This window comes from Glycine soja, chromosome 3 (assembly GCF_004193775.1).
Source record: "Glycine soja cultivar W05 chromosome 3, ASM419377v2, whole genome shotgun sequence".
Classification (NCBI taxonomy): Eukaryota; Viridiplantae; Streptophyta; class Magnoliopsida; order Fabales; family Fabaceae; genus Glycine; species Glycine soja.
In genome coordinates, this window is record NC_041004.1 from 6,146,695 (window position 1) to 6,165,557 (window position 18,863).

An 18,863-nucleotide genomic window follows, 5' to 3' on the forward strand; every position below is an offset into this window, starting at 1 on the left:
CTATAGTGACGACATCATGATATAGGCTTCAAAAACCCACTTGTTTCCCTAGAACATTGAGAATTAAATAGCGGAATAATTTTCAATAACGGTTAAAACAACAGTTACAATGGTCAAAATAATGAGAGCTATAATGATATTACCAAAATATAGACTTTAAAATCTATTTTTTACCCATAACATTATCATATTTGTTTTGGTAAAATATTCTGCAAAATTTACTTGTATTTTTATCTTTATTCCTTCACACTTCACTAGAATTCTTTTTATCGCATATTTTCATTATTGTCTTTTATTTTTTTGATTTCATTACTATGTTTTATCGTTCTTAGATGGGTGGTGATTTTTTCTATAAAAAAAAAAGATGGGTGGTGATTGTGTGTGTAAACTGTGACTTAGGCGTGTAGTATAAATTATTTACTCTATTAAATAGAATGTATTGCTCACATAAAGATTTTTTTCACACTATTATCTAATTAAAAAATGTTATGAATTTGATCATAATTGTGTGTTGTGATTTTTAATTGATTTGCAGTTTATAGGCATGAAAGTTAAACTATCGAGTTTTATCTCAACTTTTTTATATGAACAGTGATATTTTTCAACTAACAATAATCAATAGATTCATGAAAATAAAAATAACATTAAGGGGATGTTTAGTAGAAGATAAATTTTTGATTTTTTTGGGAATTATAGGATGAAAAATTGATGTTTGGTATGCATTTGAAAAAAGCATTCATGTGAAATGAAGTTTTCCAAAAGTGTTTTTTTTATTAATTTTCAATGAAAATACTTTCATCAGGAAGTGAGATTTTTTTTAAAAAATTTAATTTTTCTTTTATTACAATAAAAAATAACATGTTATTTTTATTAAATTATGTAATATAATAAATAATTAAAATAGTCAATAAAAATATGCATAATTTTGATTTCTAATAAATTTATCATAAGTACTACATGTTAGAAAAAAGAAAATAAATGGGTAATAATTTTGAGCCATATCGCGGAAGATATTTGACAAAAATATATGGACGAGATTGATCTAAAATATCATACTCTCAAGTATCCTCTTATCTATAGCCACATCAATGGAGCTCATCTAGATCTGAAAGATAAAATGATAATAAGAATAAGTAGGTAATTATAGACCACAAAGTACAACAATAAACCAAATATTTTAGAGCATGATTGTATTCAAGAAATTTAAACTCTATGAAAGGACTAATCCTGGACCAAGTTTAAATTCACTTGTTCCATAAATTAAATTGGAATGATGCTACAAAATAATAGGCAAAATTCTGATGGGTAAGACCGTTTTACATATAATATATAGATATAGATAGATTAGTGTTATTACTTATTAATGTTAGTGTTTTATTTAATTAATTAATTATTACTAGTTATATTTTTAAGGTTTATATCATATTTAGTGTATAATTTATTTATTTTTGCCCTTTATATTTTTATACTTCTATTAGAAATTAATGGTAGTAGTGCCTTAAGGCTCATTTGCTTAAATGACTCTAACTCTCCTACTCTAATCTTTAGCATTCTTTTAAAAAGTTTCACAATTTTATCTATTTAGTGTGCCCAAGCCACAAAGCACATATGGCTTCACAAAAGACGTTAATTTATTTAGCATCTTTTATTATTGTTATTATTATTATTATTGTTTACAGCTAAATTCGGTTGATGAAGTTAATGGCTTGAAATGATAAACAATACATCAAATCAAATGCATGAAGTTGACAACACTCAAAAGCGGTCCCAGAAAACATACAATTGTAATAATTAATTAGATAGGAAAAGGACATGACACCTACCTTCCAACCAAGGACAACCCTACACTCTGTTACTGTCTTATTTAGCAGAGCGACTTAAATCAGATCTCATCATATCACTTAACCTTTTCAAGAACCAATCCACTTTGTTCTAACCAATTCCTATCCCTTGTCTTTCTTCTTCGGATCATGGCTGAGTTAGTTGGTGGTGCGTTTCTCTCTGCTTTCCTCAATGTTGTGTTCGACAAGCTTGCTACCGATGAGGTTGTTGACTTCTTCCGTGGAAAGAAGGTTGACCTCAATTTGCTTAAGAACTTGAAGAGCAATCTGAGTGCGGTTGGATCTGTGCTTGATGATGCTGAGAAGAAACAAATCAAACTCTCCAGTGTCAACCAGTGGCTCATTCAGCTCAAGGATGTTCTTTATGATGCCGATGACATGCTGGATGAAATTTCGACCAAAGCTGCAACTCAAAACAAGGTACGAAAAGTGTTTTCTCACTTTACCAATAGGAAAATGGCCAGTAAGTTGGAAAAAGTAGTTGGCAAATTAGATAAAGTTCTAGAAGGAATGAAGGGTCTTCCTTTGCAAGTGATGGCAGGGGAGAGCAACGAGCCATGGAATGCTCTGCCAACAACATCTCTGGAAGATGGATATGGTATGCATGGTAGGGATACAGACAAGGGGGCCATAATGGAGTTGGTAAAGGATAGCAGTGATGGTGTACCAGTGTCTGTTATCGCTATTGTAGGCATGGGTGGGGTTGGAAAAACCACTCTAGCCCGATCTGTGTTCAACGATGGCAATTTGAAGGAAATGTTGTTTGATTTAAATGCATGGGTTTGTGTTTCTGATCAATTTGATATTGTGAAGGTCACAAAAACTATGATAGAGCAAATTACTCAAAAGTCTTGTAAATTGAATGATCTAAACTTACTTCAACATGAGTTGATGGATAAGCTGAAAGATAAAAAATTCTTAATTGTCTTGGATGATGTATGGATCGAGGACATTGATAATTGGAGTAATCTTACAAAACCATTGCTGCATGGAAAAAGGGGAAGTAAAATTCTCTTTACAACCCGCAATGAAAATGTAGTGAATGTAGTCCCTTACCGTATTGTTCAAGTTTATCCTCTAAGTAAATTGTCAAATGAAGATTGTTGGCTAGTGTTTGCAAACCACGCATTTCCTCTCTCAGAATCAAGTGGGGAGGATAGAAGAGCTTTAGAAGAAATTGGAAGGGAGATTGTTAAAAAGTGTAATGGATTGCCTTTAGCAGCACGCTCACTGGGAGGTATGTTGAGGAGAAAGCATGCTATTAGGGATTGGAATAATATACTTGAAAGTGACATTTGGGAACTGCCTGAAAGTCAGTGTAAAATTATTCCAGCCTTGAGAATTAGTTATCATTATCTCCCTCCACATCTGAAACGGTGCTTTGTTTATTGTTCATTATACCCCAAAGATTATGAATTTAAAAAAAATGACTTGATCTTGTTGTGGATGGCTGAAGATCTTTTGAAGCTTCCAAACAAAGGAAAGGTGTTAGAAATTGGTTATGAGTATTTTGATGATTTAGTTTCAAGATCATTTTTTCAACATTCAAGTTATGGGGACAATTTTTTTGTAATGCATGATCTCGTGCATGATCTAGCATTATACCTTGGTGGAGAATTCTATTTCAGATCGGAAGAACTTGGAAAAGAAACCAAGATTGGTATGAAGACTCGTCATTTGTCAGTTACAGAGTTCAGTGATCCAATCTCAGATATTGAAGTTTTTAACAAACTACAATCTTTGAGAACTTTCTTGGCAATTGATTTTCAAGATTCCCCGTTCAACAATGAAAATGCACCAGGTATTGTAGTGTCGAAGCTTAAGTGTTTGAGAGTTTTATCATTTTGTAACTTTAAAACGCTGGATGTTTTGCCTGATTCAATAGGTAAATTGATCCACTTGCGTTATTTAAATCTCTCTGATACAAGTATAAAAACACTGCCGGAGTCATTATGTAATTTGTACAATCTACAAACTCTGGTGTTGTCTGATTGCGACAAGTTGACCAGGTTGCCTACTGACATGCAAAATCTTGTAAACTTGTGTCATCTTCATATTGATGGTACTGAGATAGGAGAGATGCCTAGAGGAATGGGAATGTTAAGTCATTTGCAGCATTTGGATTTCTTTATTGTGGGCAAGGATAAAGAGAACGGAATCAAAGAACTGGGGACACTTTCAAATCTTCATGGTTCGCTTTCTATTAGGAATTTGGAAAATGTAACCAGAAGCAATGAAGCATTGGAGGCTAGGATGCTGGATAAGAAGCACATTAATCATTTATCCTTTCTATGGTCTAATGGCAGCGACTTCCAAACTGAATTAGATGTACTGTGCAAATTGAAACCTCACCAAGGCCTGGAATCTCTAACAATACAGGGCTATTATGGAACCATATTTCCAGATTGGGTGGGAAATTTTTACTACCACAACATGACATGTCTACGTTTAAGTGACTGTATTTACTGTTGTGTGCTTCCTTCGCTTGGGCAACTACCATCTCTTAAGGAGCTCTATATTTCAAACTTGGGTTCAGTGAAGACTGTTGATGCAGGGTTTTACAAAAATGAAGATTGTCCTTCTTCTGTGACACCCTTTTCTTCCCTTGAAACTCTATCCATTGTTTGCATGTTTTCCTTGGAGTTGTGGAGTACCCCTGAGTCAGACGCCTTTCCTCTACTCAAGTCTCTTACAATAGAGTATTGCCGCACTAATGTATCGTTGCATGTGTTTCCTCTTTTGTTGGAATCGATAGAAGTAGCAGGAAGCCCAGTGGTGGAGTCCATGATTAAGGCCATCACCAGCATTGAGCCAACTTGCCTCCAACATTTAAAATTGAGTGATTGTTCGTCAGCCATATCATTTCCGGGTGGTCGTCTGCCTGCATCTCTGAAGGCTCTGCATATCAGCAATCTTAAAAATCTGGAATTCCCGACCCAACACAAGCACGAGTTACTGGAATCACTGTCTCTAATTAATAGTTGTGATTTTCTCAGGTCTCTTCCATTGGTTACTTTTCCAAATCTCAAAAGTCTCGAAATCAGATACTGTAAACATCTGGAATCTCTTTTGGTTTCAGGGGCAGAGTCATTTAAGAGTCTGTGTTCTTTGAGCATTTATGAATGCCCCAACTTTGTATCATTCTGTAGAAAAGGATTGCCTGCGCCCAATTTGACTCGAATTGAAGTTTGGCATTGCAACAAGTTGAAGCCATTACCTGACAAAATAAGTAGTCTTCTCCCAAAGTTAGAACTTCTCGGCATATCCAACTGCCCAAAAATTGAGTCGTTTCCAGAAGGGGGTATGCCACCTAACCTGAAAACAGTTTGGATTGAGAATTGTGAGAAACTACTGAGCGGCCTAGCATGGCCATCCATGGGCATGCTTACTGATCTCTCTGTTTGGGGTCCATGTGATGGCATCAAGTCCTTCCCTAAGGAGGGTTTGCTGCCTCCCTCCCTTACGTCTTTGAAGCTATATAAGTTGTCAAATCTGGAGATGCTGGACTGCACGGGGCTTCTCCATCTCACATCCCTGCAACAATTAGTAATTGACGGTTGTCTAAAGCTGGAGAATATGGCTGGAGAAAGGCTTCCTGTCTCTCTAATAGAATTAACCATAGAGAGTTGTCCTTTGCTGGGAAAACAATGCCGCAGGAAGCACCCTCAAATTTGGCCTAAAATATCCCACATCCGTCACATTAAAGTTGACAATAGATGGATTTAGTGACCAAGGATGAGCACCGGGTAATTCTCCTTCTTTGACCTACTTCATCGTCTTCTAAGTCTAACCAAACAAAACTATTTCAGTCAAGGATATCTTTCTTTTCATGTCTTTTTATTCTCACAGTTAATTTATTCATTTCATTCAACAAGTGTTATTACCCTGAAGAAATGTTATTAATCAATGCCATTGTATTTGAACTTTCTCAATATATCGGCAATCATGGTGGTTGTTTCATCTTGTTACATTCTCTGTCAGTGTTCAAAGTGTAATTGGGTGTACTTTGTTTTTCAGAGATGATAGATTGTCCTGTAGAAACTGCACCTGTCAATGGATATGAATTCAACTTTGAACAAGATCTAAATGGAACTTCTGATTTAATTGACGTGACACTGATGCATTCTAAACACATGAATTAGAAACTGAAAAGCTTTTCATTGCATACAATAGAGAGGATGAAAAGCTATATCAGGACAACTGCATGGGAAGATCTCAGATCTTTCGACAAGTCATGCAGTCTTCCTAGGTATACTGGCAGATTATTGAAAATGTTGCATATCCTTTAACTGCTATCCATTTAAAATTCTCTGCTAGAACATATCTGAGGTTTTGCTTTTTCCATTATTATTCTGTTGTAGGAAATTGTCATATACTGCTCCCTAGGCAGGTCATCACTTTTGTGTTTGATGCAAAGATGGATATATATAGGTGGAACACTTCTGAAAGGTTTATCCCAATATGTACAGGTTGAATTTCTCATACTGCTTGAATCTATGAATTTTTGCAAGTTTGGTCAGTAAGCAAAATGCTCAAAGTAGGCTGTACATGTTATTAGATGTGAATTCTGTTACATACTACTGATTTGCCCTTACACCAGTGCACTGAATGGGAAAGAACTGGAAGAAAGGAAATCTTACATTCAAAGCTTTTGATGCAAAACATAAGAGGGAAGGTGGTGGTTTCATCTGTGTGGAAGGTTTCCATGATGTTCTCAGAGATCAAACTTTCAAACTTGCATAACCAAAGTTTGAGCACCTTAACGGTACAGGCTTCATTGTATGGAATGAGTTCTGGCAAGTGATTTTCAAATAAAAACAACTTGGGAAGTTTGAAGGAAGAATGATATCTGATGGGTAAGGTCATTGATCTTTACCATACTAAAGGTCAAACATCTCTGCATATTCTGTCTTTCTCACAAATTTTTCTGTCAAAAACTTCTGTTGCCATTTTCTCCTAGGTTGGATCATTTACATCTCCAATATGTAATTCACAGTGTTTCAATCACATGCTAGAGATGCTTTGAAGAAAAATCACATTAGTAGATGCAAAGTTATGCAAATATATATTGTGGAAAATATTATTGTCAGGAAAACTTTCAAGTAAAACACCAGAAAGCTCATATTTATGCGTGTAAAGCTGATCTTCCAGGGCAAAAGGAGGAGGAAGCGAGGGCGCAGTCAGCTGATGGCAGAGTGTTTAAGATTGTTCCATGGCACCATCTGGAGCATAGCACCAGCAACTCCCTGAGCATACAGGCCTTAAGCCATGACTTGACTGGTTCAGATAGGTAATAATTACTGAATTCAAGACACTAAAGCTTCTTATTCTATGAGGGTTCATATAAAATTGATAAGGGTTTAGATCTTGCTAGTAATACCAAGGATTCGTGAACCAACTTAACAATCACACCATGGATGATTTTAAATAACAAAATAAATTGCAGTTCCTGTCTAACATCTCTAGGAAATTTTCCAAAACATTCAACAAGGAATAAAAAGAAGATAGAAAAAATAAGACAATGTTGTTTTCTTCTTAATGTTATGTTTTATTGTCCCTCCCTTGCCTTGCATCAATTTTGTAACCTATGTGAAACTTGGATGATTTAAAATACAATAAGAACAATGAACAAGGAATAGAAACTAGAGGGTCTTGGGTAGGAGATTGTGGTCTATCTGAGAAGCAAAGTCCTGATTTCAGTCATTACCTAGAATTCATAAAGCTTATTATTCTCTAAGCTGATTTATTAGGCAATTGTCTTTGTTCTTTCTCATTCTTGTTTCTTGTTTCCCTTTAAATTTGCCCCAAAGCTTTGTTCTTACTCATTGTTTCTTATTTTCCTTTAGATCATAGTTTCAAAAGTTGTTCATGTCAATGCATACAATGTTTCTCATTGTTTCTTACTCATTTTAGATTTGTGATAAACGATTTATATTGTGATAAAATATTATTTTTAACTATTGAAAATTTTTAAAATATTAAACTTTAATTTAAAGATAAAGGTGAAATGGATTTCAAAGATGTAAGATGTTAAGATAAATTTATAAAAAATGCTCTCATTGAAATAAAAAATCCTAAAATATTTCTCACTAAAAATAACTCCTAAAAATTAACATTCCCATTCTTGAAAAAATAAATTTCTAAATAAATTTTTTAACCAAATGATCAAAAGTTAACGTTTTATTGACATGTTTAAGAAATTTAATTATCTTTTAATTATAATGACTTTGTTCGTGAATACAATTATTTTTTAAACAATAAACATATATTCATTTTAAAAAAAACTAACGTATTGTCATCAAATGTGAAATAGAGAATCTATAAAATTAAGAATAAACAAATGGAAACTCATTTCAGATAAAACTATAAAAGAAGGCAACTAATGTGTTTATCCGTTACTCACAACACAACTAAAATATGTGTAGCTGTCGAATTAAGTTTTTCGATTCGATATTAACTACTAATAAAAACACTATTAGTTAGATAACGATCATTTTAATCTAAAATAGAACTAAGCCAGTTCAAATACTTAACTTACAATCCAAAATTAAGTTCGTGGTGACAACTGCAAACAAATTAAAAACTGAACTACGTACTGCTATAGATAATTGAAGGACAAAACCCCAACATTTTTTTTATCCCAATTCAAGGTTTAGTCATCCAATTTTTCTCAAAAACGTAAACTCTTGCATGCAATTTTTCCTTTCCTTGTTTTCTGTGGAAATTTGTGGGGCCCTCTTTATATTTTGGAAATTTTTGTTGTGCATGTAAGACATGGGAGGGTGTTGCAGTTGTCATGTTTCATTTGTAGGGAAGGTGCATGATGTGGAATCTGAATGTAACCATAATAATGACGATGGTGCATGTGAACATGGTAGGGCCAGGGTCATGTTAAAAGGGTCCTCTACGTTTGTGTCAATGTACAGCCAAAAAGGTTCAAAAGGAGTTAATCAAGATGCATTGAAGGTTTGGCAGGTAAGATTAATTCTTCATTCATCTGTTTGCAGATGGATTTGGTTTATTTTTTATTTCTTACTTCATTGTGCTCTCGACATGTGTTTTTCTCTTCTCATTAAAAAATCGTTCTTAAGTCTTAACTGATTTTTTTTCATGTCATTGCCATGCTTTCTTTGCTAAAAGAATTAAAGAGCATCAAGTTTTAAATAAAAAATTTCCACCTTTTAAATCCTTAACAATTGAGCTGCAATTTCTTGATTATTGACATGGCAATACCATTTTGAGTTAAATGGATAATGCTCTCATGGCAATGGTTTTATTTTATTTTTTTGGTATACTTTACAAATATTTTAACTAATGCTCTCATGGCAATTTCTTGATTACCTATATTTAGTATCTTTCTTTTCTATTTTAATTGAACATTTTTTATGCGGATGAAGATTCATTACTATGGACTGCAGAGGCAGAACTATTTGCTTCTGCATATTTTATGCCATAGCTTAGTCCAATAATTTGTCATGTCATAATTTAAAATATGTTTTCTTCAAAACAAATATTAAGATGATTTATTAAGTTTGGAATCTTCTTCAATAGCCATATGATGTAACAGCATGAGCCTTAAGATGGCGAAGCTTTATCTCTATGTTACTAGCATTGATAGTCATCTTTAACTTCATGGTTGAATAGTAACTTTATCTTATGGTTTTTAATAAAGCATAATGATTCTTAGAGAATGATATTCACGGCTTGGACTAATGCTTAATATGATACATTATCAGGACTTCACTGGAAAAAAAGACATGATCTTTTGTGACGTGTTTGATGGTCATGATCCTCTAGGACACAGGTTATCACAGTGCATACGTGACAATCTACCCTCAAAATTCTCAGCACCAATCAAACTGTCTCAAGAAAAGGCCATGAAACACTGTCATGCTAATGCTACAAATGGTGGCAGTCATAGTGATGTCCATGTTGAGGATAACCAAAACATGTCCTTTCCTTCATGGGAGGGAACCTTTATGAGGTGCTTCAGTGAATAGATGAAAAGCTTGCTAAGAACATTGACACTGATGGATTTTGTGGCGGTAGCACTGCTGTATCTGTAATCAAACACAGGTATAACTAGACCTTCACAATTACATTACCTTCCTTTCAATGTTGCTTTTGCAACAATGTTTGTTTTTTTTTTGTCCTGTAGAAACTGCACCTGTCAATGGATATGAATTCAACTTTGAACAAGATCTAAATGGAACTTCTGATTTAATTGACGTGATACTGATGCTTTCTAAACACCTGAATTATTAACTGAAAAACTTTTCATTGCATACAATGGAGAGGATGAAAAGCCATGCATATCAGGACAACTACATAGGACGATCTCAGATCTTTCCATAAGGCATGCAGTCTTCCTTGGTATACTGGCGGATTATTGAAAATGTTGCATATCCTTTAACTGCTAGACATTTCAAATTCTCTGCTAGAACGTATCTGAGGTTTTGCTTTTTCCATTATTATTCTGTTGTAGGAAATTGTAATATACTGCTCCCTAGGCAGGTCATCACTTTTTTATTTGGTGCAAAGATGGATATACATAGGTGGGGCACTTCTGAAAGGTTTATCCCAATAAGTACAGGTTGAATTTCCCATGCTGCTTGAATCTATGAATTTTTTCAAGTTTGGTCAGTAATCAAAATGCTCAAAGTGGCCTGTACATGTTATTAGAAGTGAATTCTGTTACATACTACTGATTTGCACTTACACCAGTGCACTGAATGGGAAAGAACTGGAAGAAAGGAAATCTTACATTCAAAGCTTTTGATGCAAAACATAAGAGGGGAGGTGGTGGTTTCATGTGTGTGGAAGGTTACCATGATGTTCTCAGAGATCAAACATTCAAACTTGCATAACAGAAGTTTGAGCACCTTAGCGGTACATGCTTCATTGTATGGAATGAGTTCTGGCAAGAGATTTTGAAATCAAAAGAACTTGGAAAGTTTGAAGGAAGAATGACGTCTGATGGGTAAGGTCATTGATCTTTACCACTTTAAAGGAAATACTAAAGTATATATATTTATGTAAGTCAAATAAATTTCAGAAGTGAAAGTCAACTGCAATAGTCTGGTTCAGTTTAATAATGACCATGATTTTTTTTTTTCTTTTTTGCACTATTCAAATGCCATAACCCCCTTATATTTTCTTTATTTTTTTTTCCTTCTCAGGATGCAAAACTTCTAACCAGTTGAACATTTCAACATTGTACATTTTTATGGTAACAAAATAGTAAGCATCAAGCAATGTTCTGATTTATGATTTGGCAAACATCCATATTTACCACTTTTCTTAAAACAGTTAAAAAAATTACTATATATTTTGTTTATATTTGCAGGATGGAGACTGAATCTCATATATGGAATGTGTCCATCCTACTGCAATTGAGAAATACATTAATGTACTGGTGCTTTAACACATTCTCTTCATAGTTGAATACAATCAGACTTCTGCAATGAAAAAAAATACATCTCTCCTTATTCTGTCTTTCTCCCAAATATTTCTATCAAAAACTTCTCTTGCCATTTTCTCCTTGCCGTCACCGAATTATGTATTCAGTGGCACTCAATTTCGCTGTGGTCATTTGTTTCGAAATTTGGGGGTACATTTGATCATTTATTCTTTAGGATGACATTATCAAATTATTTAAAATAATTTAATTTAATATTTAAAATAATTTAATATTAAATTTATTTATTTTAAAAAATTTAAAAATTAAATTGAATCTTTTAGAAATTGAAAATTAAATTAAACTTTTTGGTCATCAAATTAATTATTTTAAATGATTTAGGGAAGAAATTAATAATTAAGTTATTTTTATTTTTAAAAAGTGTTTATTTTATAATGTGCTTGTAATTTTTTATTGGTTGTCAATTACAAATTTTAGACCATTAGATTTAACTAAATTCAAGGGCTGTGATTGCTGCTGAAGAGGGCTGGAGCGGATCCGATTTCGTTTCGTCCTCACACGTGTGTTTTCTCCTCAAATAATAAAATTATTAGAAAATCTCAGTGTCTATCTCAATTACTTGGATACAATTTAGATACTGGTTAGACAATTTTATTTAATGTTTAATTGAATTTGTGATTGAATCTATAAGGGTGACATTCACTATTCATTTTCATATTTTTTTAAAAATATTTTACTTTTTCTCCAAATAAAGAAGAAGATTTTACTTTCTAATTAAATACATAAACTAATAGTGGTTGACATAATGGATGATAATTTTTATTTTTTAATTAAGTGATGCGAGATTTAAATCATTCTCCAATAGTCACCACTTTTAAAAAAAATCTTTATAAATTATACAACATTATATTTTAACTATATTTAAAAACTTATCTAACTAATCCCAAAGAGACTTTTCATGCCTCTTGAATTGAAGCCACATCCATTCTTCCTAAATTATATATATATATATATATATATATATATATATATATATATATATATATATATATATAAAACTTGTCGCCCCATTAACTACTGGAATGTTTGGTTTCCCGTTTCTTCAAAATTGATTCACGAGAATGAGCAACTAATTATGCATTTTAAATTATGGACATGCAGAGAGAAGTTTGGATCCACGTTTTTTAATCTTTTCCAAACACCCACTACATATGAAATCCAATTTCAGAATCTGCATCCCATTTTTGTAGCTTGTGTAGTTTATTAGTTTCCTTCGCCTGGACCAGTAAGAAAAACCAATAGTATCTAATGCTATTATCTATATTTACTAGATACGAGTATTCCCAAAGCCCCAAATAATTTCATATGAAATTTAAAAATTAAATCTCTGTCTAAATTGAATAAATTTTAAAACTTTTTATAAATTCATATAAATATATTACTTTCTTTTAAACTATAATTTTGTTTGTTTATGATTTTTGTGATGTCCAAATTTTCCAGTGCAAAAATATTTACATAATTTTATAGACGTTGCCATGTTTTTTTTTTTGTTTTTTGAAATAGACGTTGTCATGTGATAACATTAACTAAAGTATTTATTTGACAATGCCGGACGGAGCCATATAAGTATTTATTTGATTAATAAAAGGGGGAAATAATAGATATAAATATTATAAGAATTAAAAGTAAAAGTAAAACCTGATATATTTGTACGAAGGAAGAAGGTATTTAAGCTAGTGTTAGATAATTAAGCATGGCCTAAGGGTAATCACTATTTGACTTGGAACAGACAAGGTTCAATCATTTAGAGAAAAATTAATGTTCTTATCAGCTTAATATTGCATAGAGAATTCGGAAGAACAGATATATATTTTTTAAAAGGCATATATTAAGCGAAGCTTATTTTCATTTGTTATAAAGAAAATAATCATTAATTAAATTTAAATGGTTAAGATTGACATCCCCCTAAATTTTTCATTAATAAGTTAATTTAAATATCACTATAATTTATTTTTATGAAACTCGCAAAGAATACTGAAATTAGACAATTTCTCCTTGTAGACTTTTTCTCTTAAAACAAGGCCAATAATATAGATAAATTATTAGAATTTTCAAAAAATGAATATAATTAAAAAATGTAATGTAACATTGAAGCTATACATATTATTATTATCTTGCTTTTGATATTTCAAATTTTTGTTAGTTGCTCAAAAAGTTGAACACAATGCCTTAATCCTAAATTAATCCTCAATCAATCCTCTAATTTTTCTTCGAGTTCAGTTCTTCCCCTTGTTTCCAAAACATAACATTTTTTTGTCGAAACATAATGGGGTTATTGAATGTGACACTGACACACGAATATTATTTTCCCCGAACGTAATACAATTCGTAACTCCTCGTATGTTTTGTGCTCCATTTTTTGGAGCAAATAATGTATTCTAATAATCGACATCACCATGAAATTATTAAGGTGGACAATCTGTGTCGCATTGATGTCCCTACGTGCATTACAATATTACACACCATGCCTCAACCCATCATCAGAAAGATGCCTACGAAAGCCTCTTCTTTATGACCACAAAATAATGACAATGCAAAAGAAGAAAAAGAAAGGATCAGGAATTTCCACTTTTGCCCCCAATGAAGTGCATCACAAGTTTAGATATTTTATTATGTTTGGATGTACAGATTATTTAGAGTCGGATTAAAATGCCAATTGATATGATTTTAGATAAATGTTTTTTTAATTAAATTGATTATGTGTTTAAAATTGATTTTCAACTAATTTTTTTAGTTTTTTTTAGAAATTAGGTTCTTTTAGTTGAACTCCTAAGTTAATTTTTTTAATTTGTCTTTCATCATGTAAATGTTTTTAATTGAGTCCTTAAGTTTCTTAAAACTATCATAAGCTGTAATTTTTAGTATTTTCAAGACCCATAAACTAATTCCAAGACCTACTTTTTTAGTTTAGGGATAGGAATCCACCCATTTATTTACTTTTAGTTAAAGAATCTATTTGAAATTTTTTTGAAATAATTTAGAGAACAACGGAATAATTTAGCCAAAAACAAACATATACCAAATTTTATTATTAATTTAATAAAAAATTCTAAATATAAATCATATGGCTTTAAATTCAGTTTCAATCAAAAATTAATTTTGCAAAATCAAATCTTGTAAAGTTGCACCAGAGTTATTCAAGGGCAATTTGGGTAATTCAAGTTATGTCTTCCATGAGCGTGGCAAATCTTCCCATACTATAATAATATTTATGATGACCAGCCACATTGAGCAAGCAGAACGTGGCAAGGAGTGGGTCCCACCTTAAGAATACATAACATAAGTATCCAAAAAAACCAAATCCAATGCAATGTAGCCGTTGGAGGGACGAAACCCTCATCTCTGCTCAGTCTTCTATTCTAGTGTCCCAACCCATTCAGCAACAACAACGTTAATATGCTGCAGCAGTTATTATGATCATAATTTTAGACTATGATATTATGATAATAATTTTAGACTATGAACAAGTAAAACTAGCCGTTAGGATCATTAAGAAATTTTGCAACATTTGACTCATTCTACCTCAAACCTCAAACTTGAACCTTAAACCCCACCACCAACAACAACTTTTCTTCACTCACATGTCCTTCTCTCTTTTCACTCTCCACTTCCCTTCTTGTGTTATTTAGATCCTCCCCTTTGTTCTTCATTGTACTACACTACTACCACTACTACTATTATCTGCTTTAAGAAGTGAGAAACCCAAAAAGAGAGAGTGCAAGTGGAACCTGTTCGTGTCTTACTTTTTTTTTCTTTCTTTTGCTTAGCCATTGTTTGTTATAAGTTCCCACTTACTTACCACTTTCATGGGACACAACAACACTTGTCATCATCATGTCAAAGGTTTCCACGCAGACCCTTTTAGCCATAGCCTCTCTTCTGCTTCAAATGGTGGTGATAGGAGAAGAAAATGTGGGAACAATGAAAAAAGTGGTGGTAGTGGTTTCATTTTCTTACCCTTTTTTCTGTTTCTTTTGATTTCCACTTCCACCATTCAGCATGTTTCAGGCCACTTGTGGGATGGGGTGGTTGTGACTCAGGCTGATTTTCAAGCCCTTAGGGCTATTAAGAATGAGATCATTGACATCAGAGGGGTGTTGAAAAGCTGGAATGACAGTGGTGTAGGTGCTTGTTCAGGAGGTTGGGCTGGAATCAAGTGCGTGAATGGTGAGGTTATTGCAATTCAGCTTCCTTGGAGAGGGTTGGGTGGCAGAATCTCTGAGAAAATTGGCCAACTTCAGTCTCTTAGGAAGCTCAGTCTCCATGACAATGCTCTTGGTGGTTCAGTTCCTTTCACCCTTGGTTTGCTTCCTAACCTTAGAGGAGTTTATCTCTTCAACAACAAGCTTTCAGGTTCTATCCCTCCTTCCCTGGGAAACTGTCCAATTCTTCAGTCTCTGGATATTAGCAACAATTCCCTCAGTGGTAAAATCCCTCCTAGTTTAGCAAGATCTTCTAGGATATTCAGGATCAATTTGAGCTTCAACTCACTTTCCGGATCCATTCCTAGTAGTCTCACTATGTCTCCTTCTCTAACCATTCTTGCACTTCAACACAACAATCTCTCTGGTTTTATCCCAGATTCTTGGGGTGGAACTGGAAAGAAGAAAGCTTCCCAGCTTCAAGTTTTGACCCTTGATCACAATCTTATTTCTGGAACCATTCCTGTTTCTCTAGGGAAGCTTGCTTTGCTTGAAAATGTTTCTTTGAGTCATAACCAGATTGTAGGGGCTATTCCAAGTGAGCTAGGTGCACTTTCCAGGCTTCAGATTCTTGATTTATCAAACAATGCCATTAATGGAAGCCTTCCTGCTAGCTTCTCTAACCTCTCCTCTCTTGTTTCATTGAATCTAGAAAGCAATCAACTTGCAAACCATATTCCAGATTCTATGGACAGGTTGCACAACCTTTCCGTGCTTAACCTGAAGAACAATAAGCTTGATGGCCAAATCCCACCATCACTTGGGAACATCTCAAGCATTATCCAAATTGATTTCTCTGAGAATAAATTAGTTGGAGAAATCCCAGATTCCCTTACCAAACTTGCAAAACTCACTTCATTCAATGTCTCTTACAACAACCTATCTGGTACTGTCCCATCTCTACTTTCCAAAAGATTCAATGCTACCTCTTTTGAAGGGAATCTTGAGCTATGTGGATTCATCAGTTCAAAACCATGTTCTTCACCTGCTCCTCATAATCTTCCAGCTCAATCACCACATGCTCCTCCGAAGCCGCATCACCGCAAACTAAGCACCAAAGACATAATCCTCATAGTTGCAGGTATTCTCTTGTTGATTCTGTTAGTACTGTGCTGCTTCTTGCTGTGTTGTTTGATCAGAAGAAGAGCTGCTTCAAGCAGAAAGAGTAGCAAGACTGCTAAGGCTGCAGCATCTGCCAGGGGTGTTGAGAAAGGTGCCTCAGCTGGTGGTGAAGTTGAATCAGGAGGTGAAGCTGGTGGGAAACTAGTTCACTTTGATGGCCCTTTTGTGTTTACTGCTGATGATCTTTTGTGTGCAACTGCGGAGATAATGGGAAAAAGTGCATTTGGGACAGCATACAAAGCAACACTAGAAGATGGTAACCAAGTTGCTGTGAAGAGGTTGAGGGAAAAGACCACTAAAGGGCAGAAGGAGTTTGAAACTGAGGTTGCTGCACTTGGCAAAATCAGACACCCAAATCTCTTGGCACTTAGAGCCTACTATTTAGGACCAAAAGGAGAGAAGCTTCTTGTGTTTGATTACATGACCAAAGGAAGCCTAGCATCATTCCTTCATGGTAAGTACTAAATGGTAATTAGTGTATCGTATGAGTTTATTGAGATTTAATCTTTTAATTCATTCTTCCATTGCTTCTGATACGGATATGTGATATATCTAATTATATGTATCTTACCTTCATGGTAAGTCCTAAATAGTAATTAGATTGGGTTGTTTCATTACTTTTGATACCGATATATGTGATATATCTACTGGATGCTATATATTATATATAGCAATATCATCATTCTTTCATGGTAGGTACTAAACTGTAATTAGAGTATCTTATGGGTTAAGATTCAGTCTTTAATTTATTGTGCCATTGCTTCTGATATACGATATATCTAGCATATATGCATCATTGCTTCATGATGATGAGTACTAAACATTAATTAGAATGTGTTGTTTCATTGCTTCTGAATTCTGATACTGATGTGATATATCTAATACGTTCTGTATCTAACATAAAGCATCATTCCTTCATGGTAAGTACTAAACTGTAATGAGAGTATCTTATTAGTTAAGATATAATCTTTTAATTTGTTGTGATACTGCTATGTGATACATCTAATACATGCTCATGACGATAAGTACTAAACAATAATTAGGTGTTGTTTCATTGCTTCTGATACTAATATGCGATATATCTAATACTACAAAACATCACTCCTTCATGCTAATTACTAAACTGTAATTAGAGTATCTCTTAATTTGTTGTGTCATTGCTTCTGATACTAAAATATGATATATCTAACATATGTAGCTCGAGGGCCTGAAATTGTTATTGAATGGCCAACAAGGATGAAGATAGCAATGGGAGTCACTCACGGCTTGAGCTACCTCCACAGCCAAGAGAACATCATACACGGGAACCTCACATCAAGCAACATACTATTGGATGAGCAAACAGAAGCTCACATAACAGATTTTGGCCTCTCAAGGCTGATGACAACTTCTGCCAACACCAACATCATTGCCACCGCAGGAAGTCTTGGCTACAACGCACCAGAGCTTTCAAAGACCAAGAAGCCTACCACAAAGACTGATGTGTACAGCCTTGGTGTCATCATGCTGGAGCTCCTGACCGGGAAACCGCCCGGGGAGCCAACCAATGGCATGGACTTGCCACAATGGGTGGCATCCATAGTGAAGGAAGAGTGGACTAATGAAGTGTTTGATTTGGAGCTCATGAGGGATGCACCAGCCATAGGAGATGAATTGCTTAACACATTGAAGTTAGCATTGCATTGTGTGGATCCTTCTCCTGCTGCTAGGCCTGAAGTTCATCAAGTTCTACAGCAATTGGAGGAGATTAAACCAGACTTAGCTTCAGGGGATGATGATGGAGCTAAGGCCCAAGAAACTGAGTAAAGAGAATTGATTCTGAGTGTGTGTGTGTGTGTGTTAAGGAAGGAGATTATTTTTATTCATTTACTTTAATTACTAGAGAAAGGATATATGTTTTAATTCTTTATTTATTTGTTCATTGAGTTTATGTATATATACGAGCAAGGATTTTGTTTTACACTATGTATTCTTTTTAACTTGGAGAAATAATGTATGTTTTCAATATTTGTTAAACAAGTTCTTCATCTTATGAAATGATGATGCTTTTGTTTTTACCTGATTGAATGGTATTAATTACTGCATGCAACTAACTGTTACTGTGTTTTTCCCTCAGGCTTTATACATCAAAAGAATATTAAATTAAATTTTATAACAATTTGACTATAGCTACGTCTCATTTCATAGATTTTCATCTTGCACCTACATTCAACAAATATA

At 33.8% G+C, this 18,863-nt stretch overlaps 2 protein-coding genes across 7 annotated transcripts; both read left to right on the forward strand.

The window, feature by feature from the left end:
- The first annotated feature begins 1,832 nt into the window (after positions 1-1,832).
- LOC114406051 (putative disease resistance protein At3g14460) lies at positions 1,833-11,338 on the forward strand. 6 transcript variants are annotated; one of them, XM_028368617.1, is made up of 11 exons: positions 1,838-5,587; positions 5,859-6,090; positions 6,203-6,310; positions 6,442-6,697; positions 6,981-7,131; positions 8,720-8,816; positions 9,578-9,917; positions 10,000-10,214; positions 10,327-10,821; positions 11,021-11,081; positions 11,188-11,338. In XM_028368617.1, the coding sequence occupies exon 1, from the start codon at positions 1,971-1,973 to the stop codon at positions 5,565-5,567; it is 3,597 nt and encodes a 1,198-aa protein (XP_028224418.1). In that variant the 5' UTR covers positions 1,838-1,970; the 3' UTR covers positions 5,568-5,587; positions 5,859-6,090; positions 6,203-6,310; positions 6,442-6,697; positions 6,981-7,131; positions 8,720-8,816; positions 9,578-9,917; positions 10,000-10,214; positions 10,327-10,821; positions 11,021-11,081; positions 11,188-11,338. The 6 variants fall into 6 exon arrangements, with proteins under 6 accessions (XP_028224419.1, XP_028224418.1, XP_028224416.1 ...); XM_028368615.1 differs by having other exon boundaries at positions 6,993-7,131; positions 8,614-8,816; XM_028368614.1 differs by having other exon boundaries at positions 6,993-7,131; positions 8,653-8,816.
- Positions 11,339-14,716: 3,378 nt separating this feature from the next.
- LOC114406057 (probably inactive leucine-rich repeat receptor-like protein kinase IMK2) lies at positions 14,717-18,659 on the forward strand. Its single transcript, XM_028368623.1, has 2 exons — positions 14,717-17,097; positions 17,842-18,659. The coding sequence occupies exons 1-2, from the start codon at positions 15,126-15,128 to the stop codon at positions 18,447-18,449; spliced, it is 2,580 nt and encodes an 859-aa protein (XP_028224424.1). The 5' UTR covers positions 14,717-15,125; the 3' UTR covers positions 18,450-18,659.
- The last annotated feature ends 204 nt before the right edge of the window (positions 18,660-18,863 follow it).

Excerpts from the sequence above, each read along its gene's own strand:
- LOC114406057 (XM_028368623.1), top strand. The coding sequence starts at position 15,126 with ATGGGACACAACAACACTTGTCATCATCATGTCAAAGGTTTCCACGCA. Across the intron at positions 17,098-17,841 it reads CCTAGCATCATTCCTTCATG|CTCGAGGGCCTGAAATTGTT; the intron begins GTAAGTACTAAA and ends TAACATATGTAG.
- LOC114406051 (XM_028368618.1), top strand. The coding sequence starts at position 1,971 with ATGGCTGAGTTAGTTGGTGGTGCGTTTCTCTCTGCTTTCCTCAATGTT.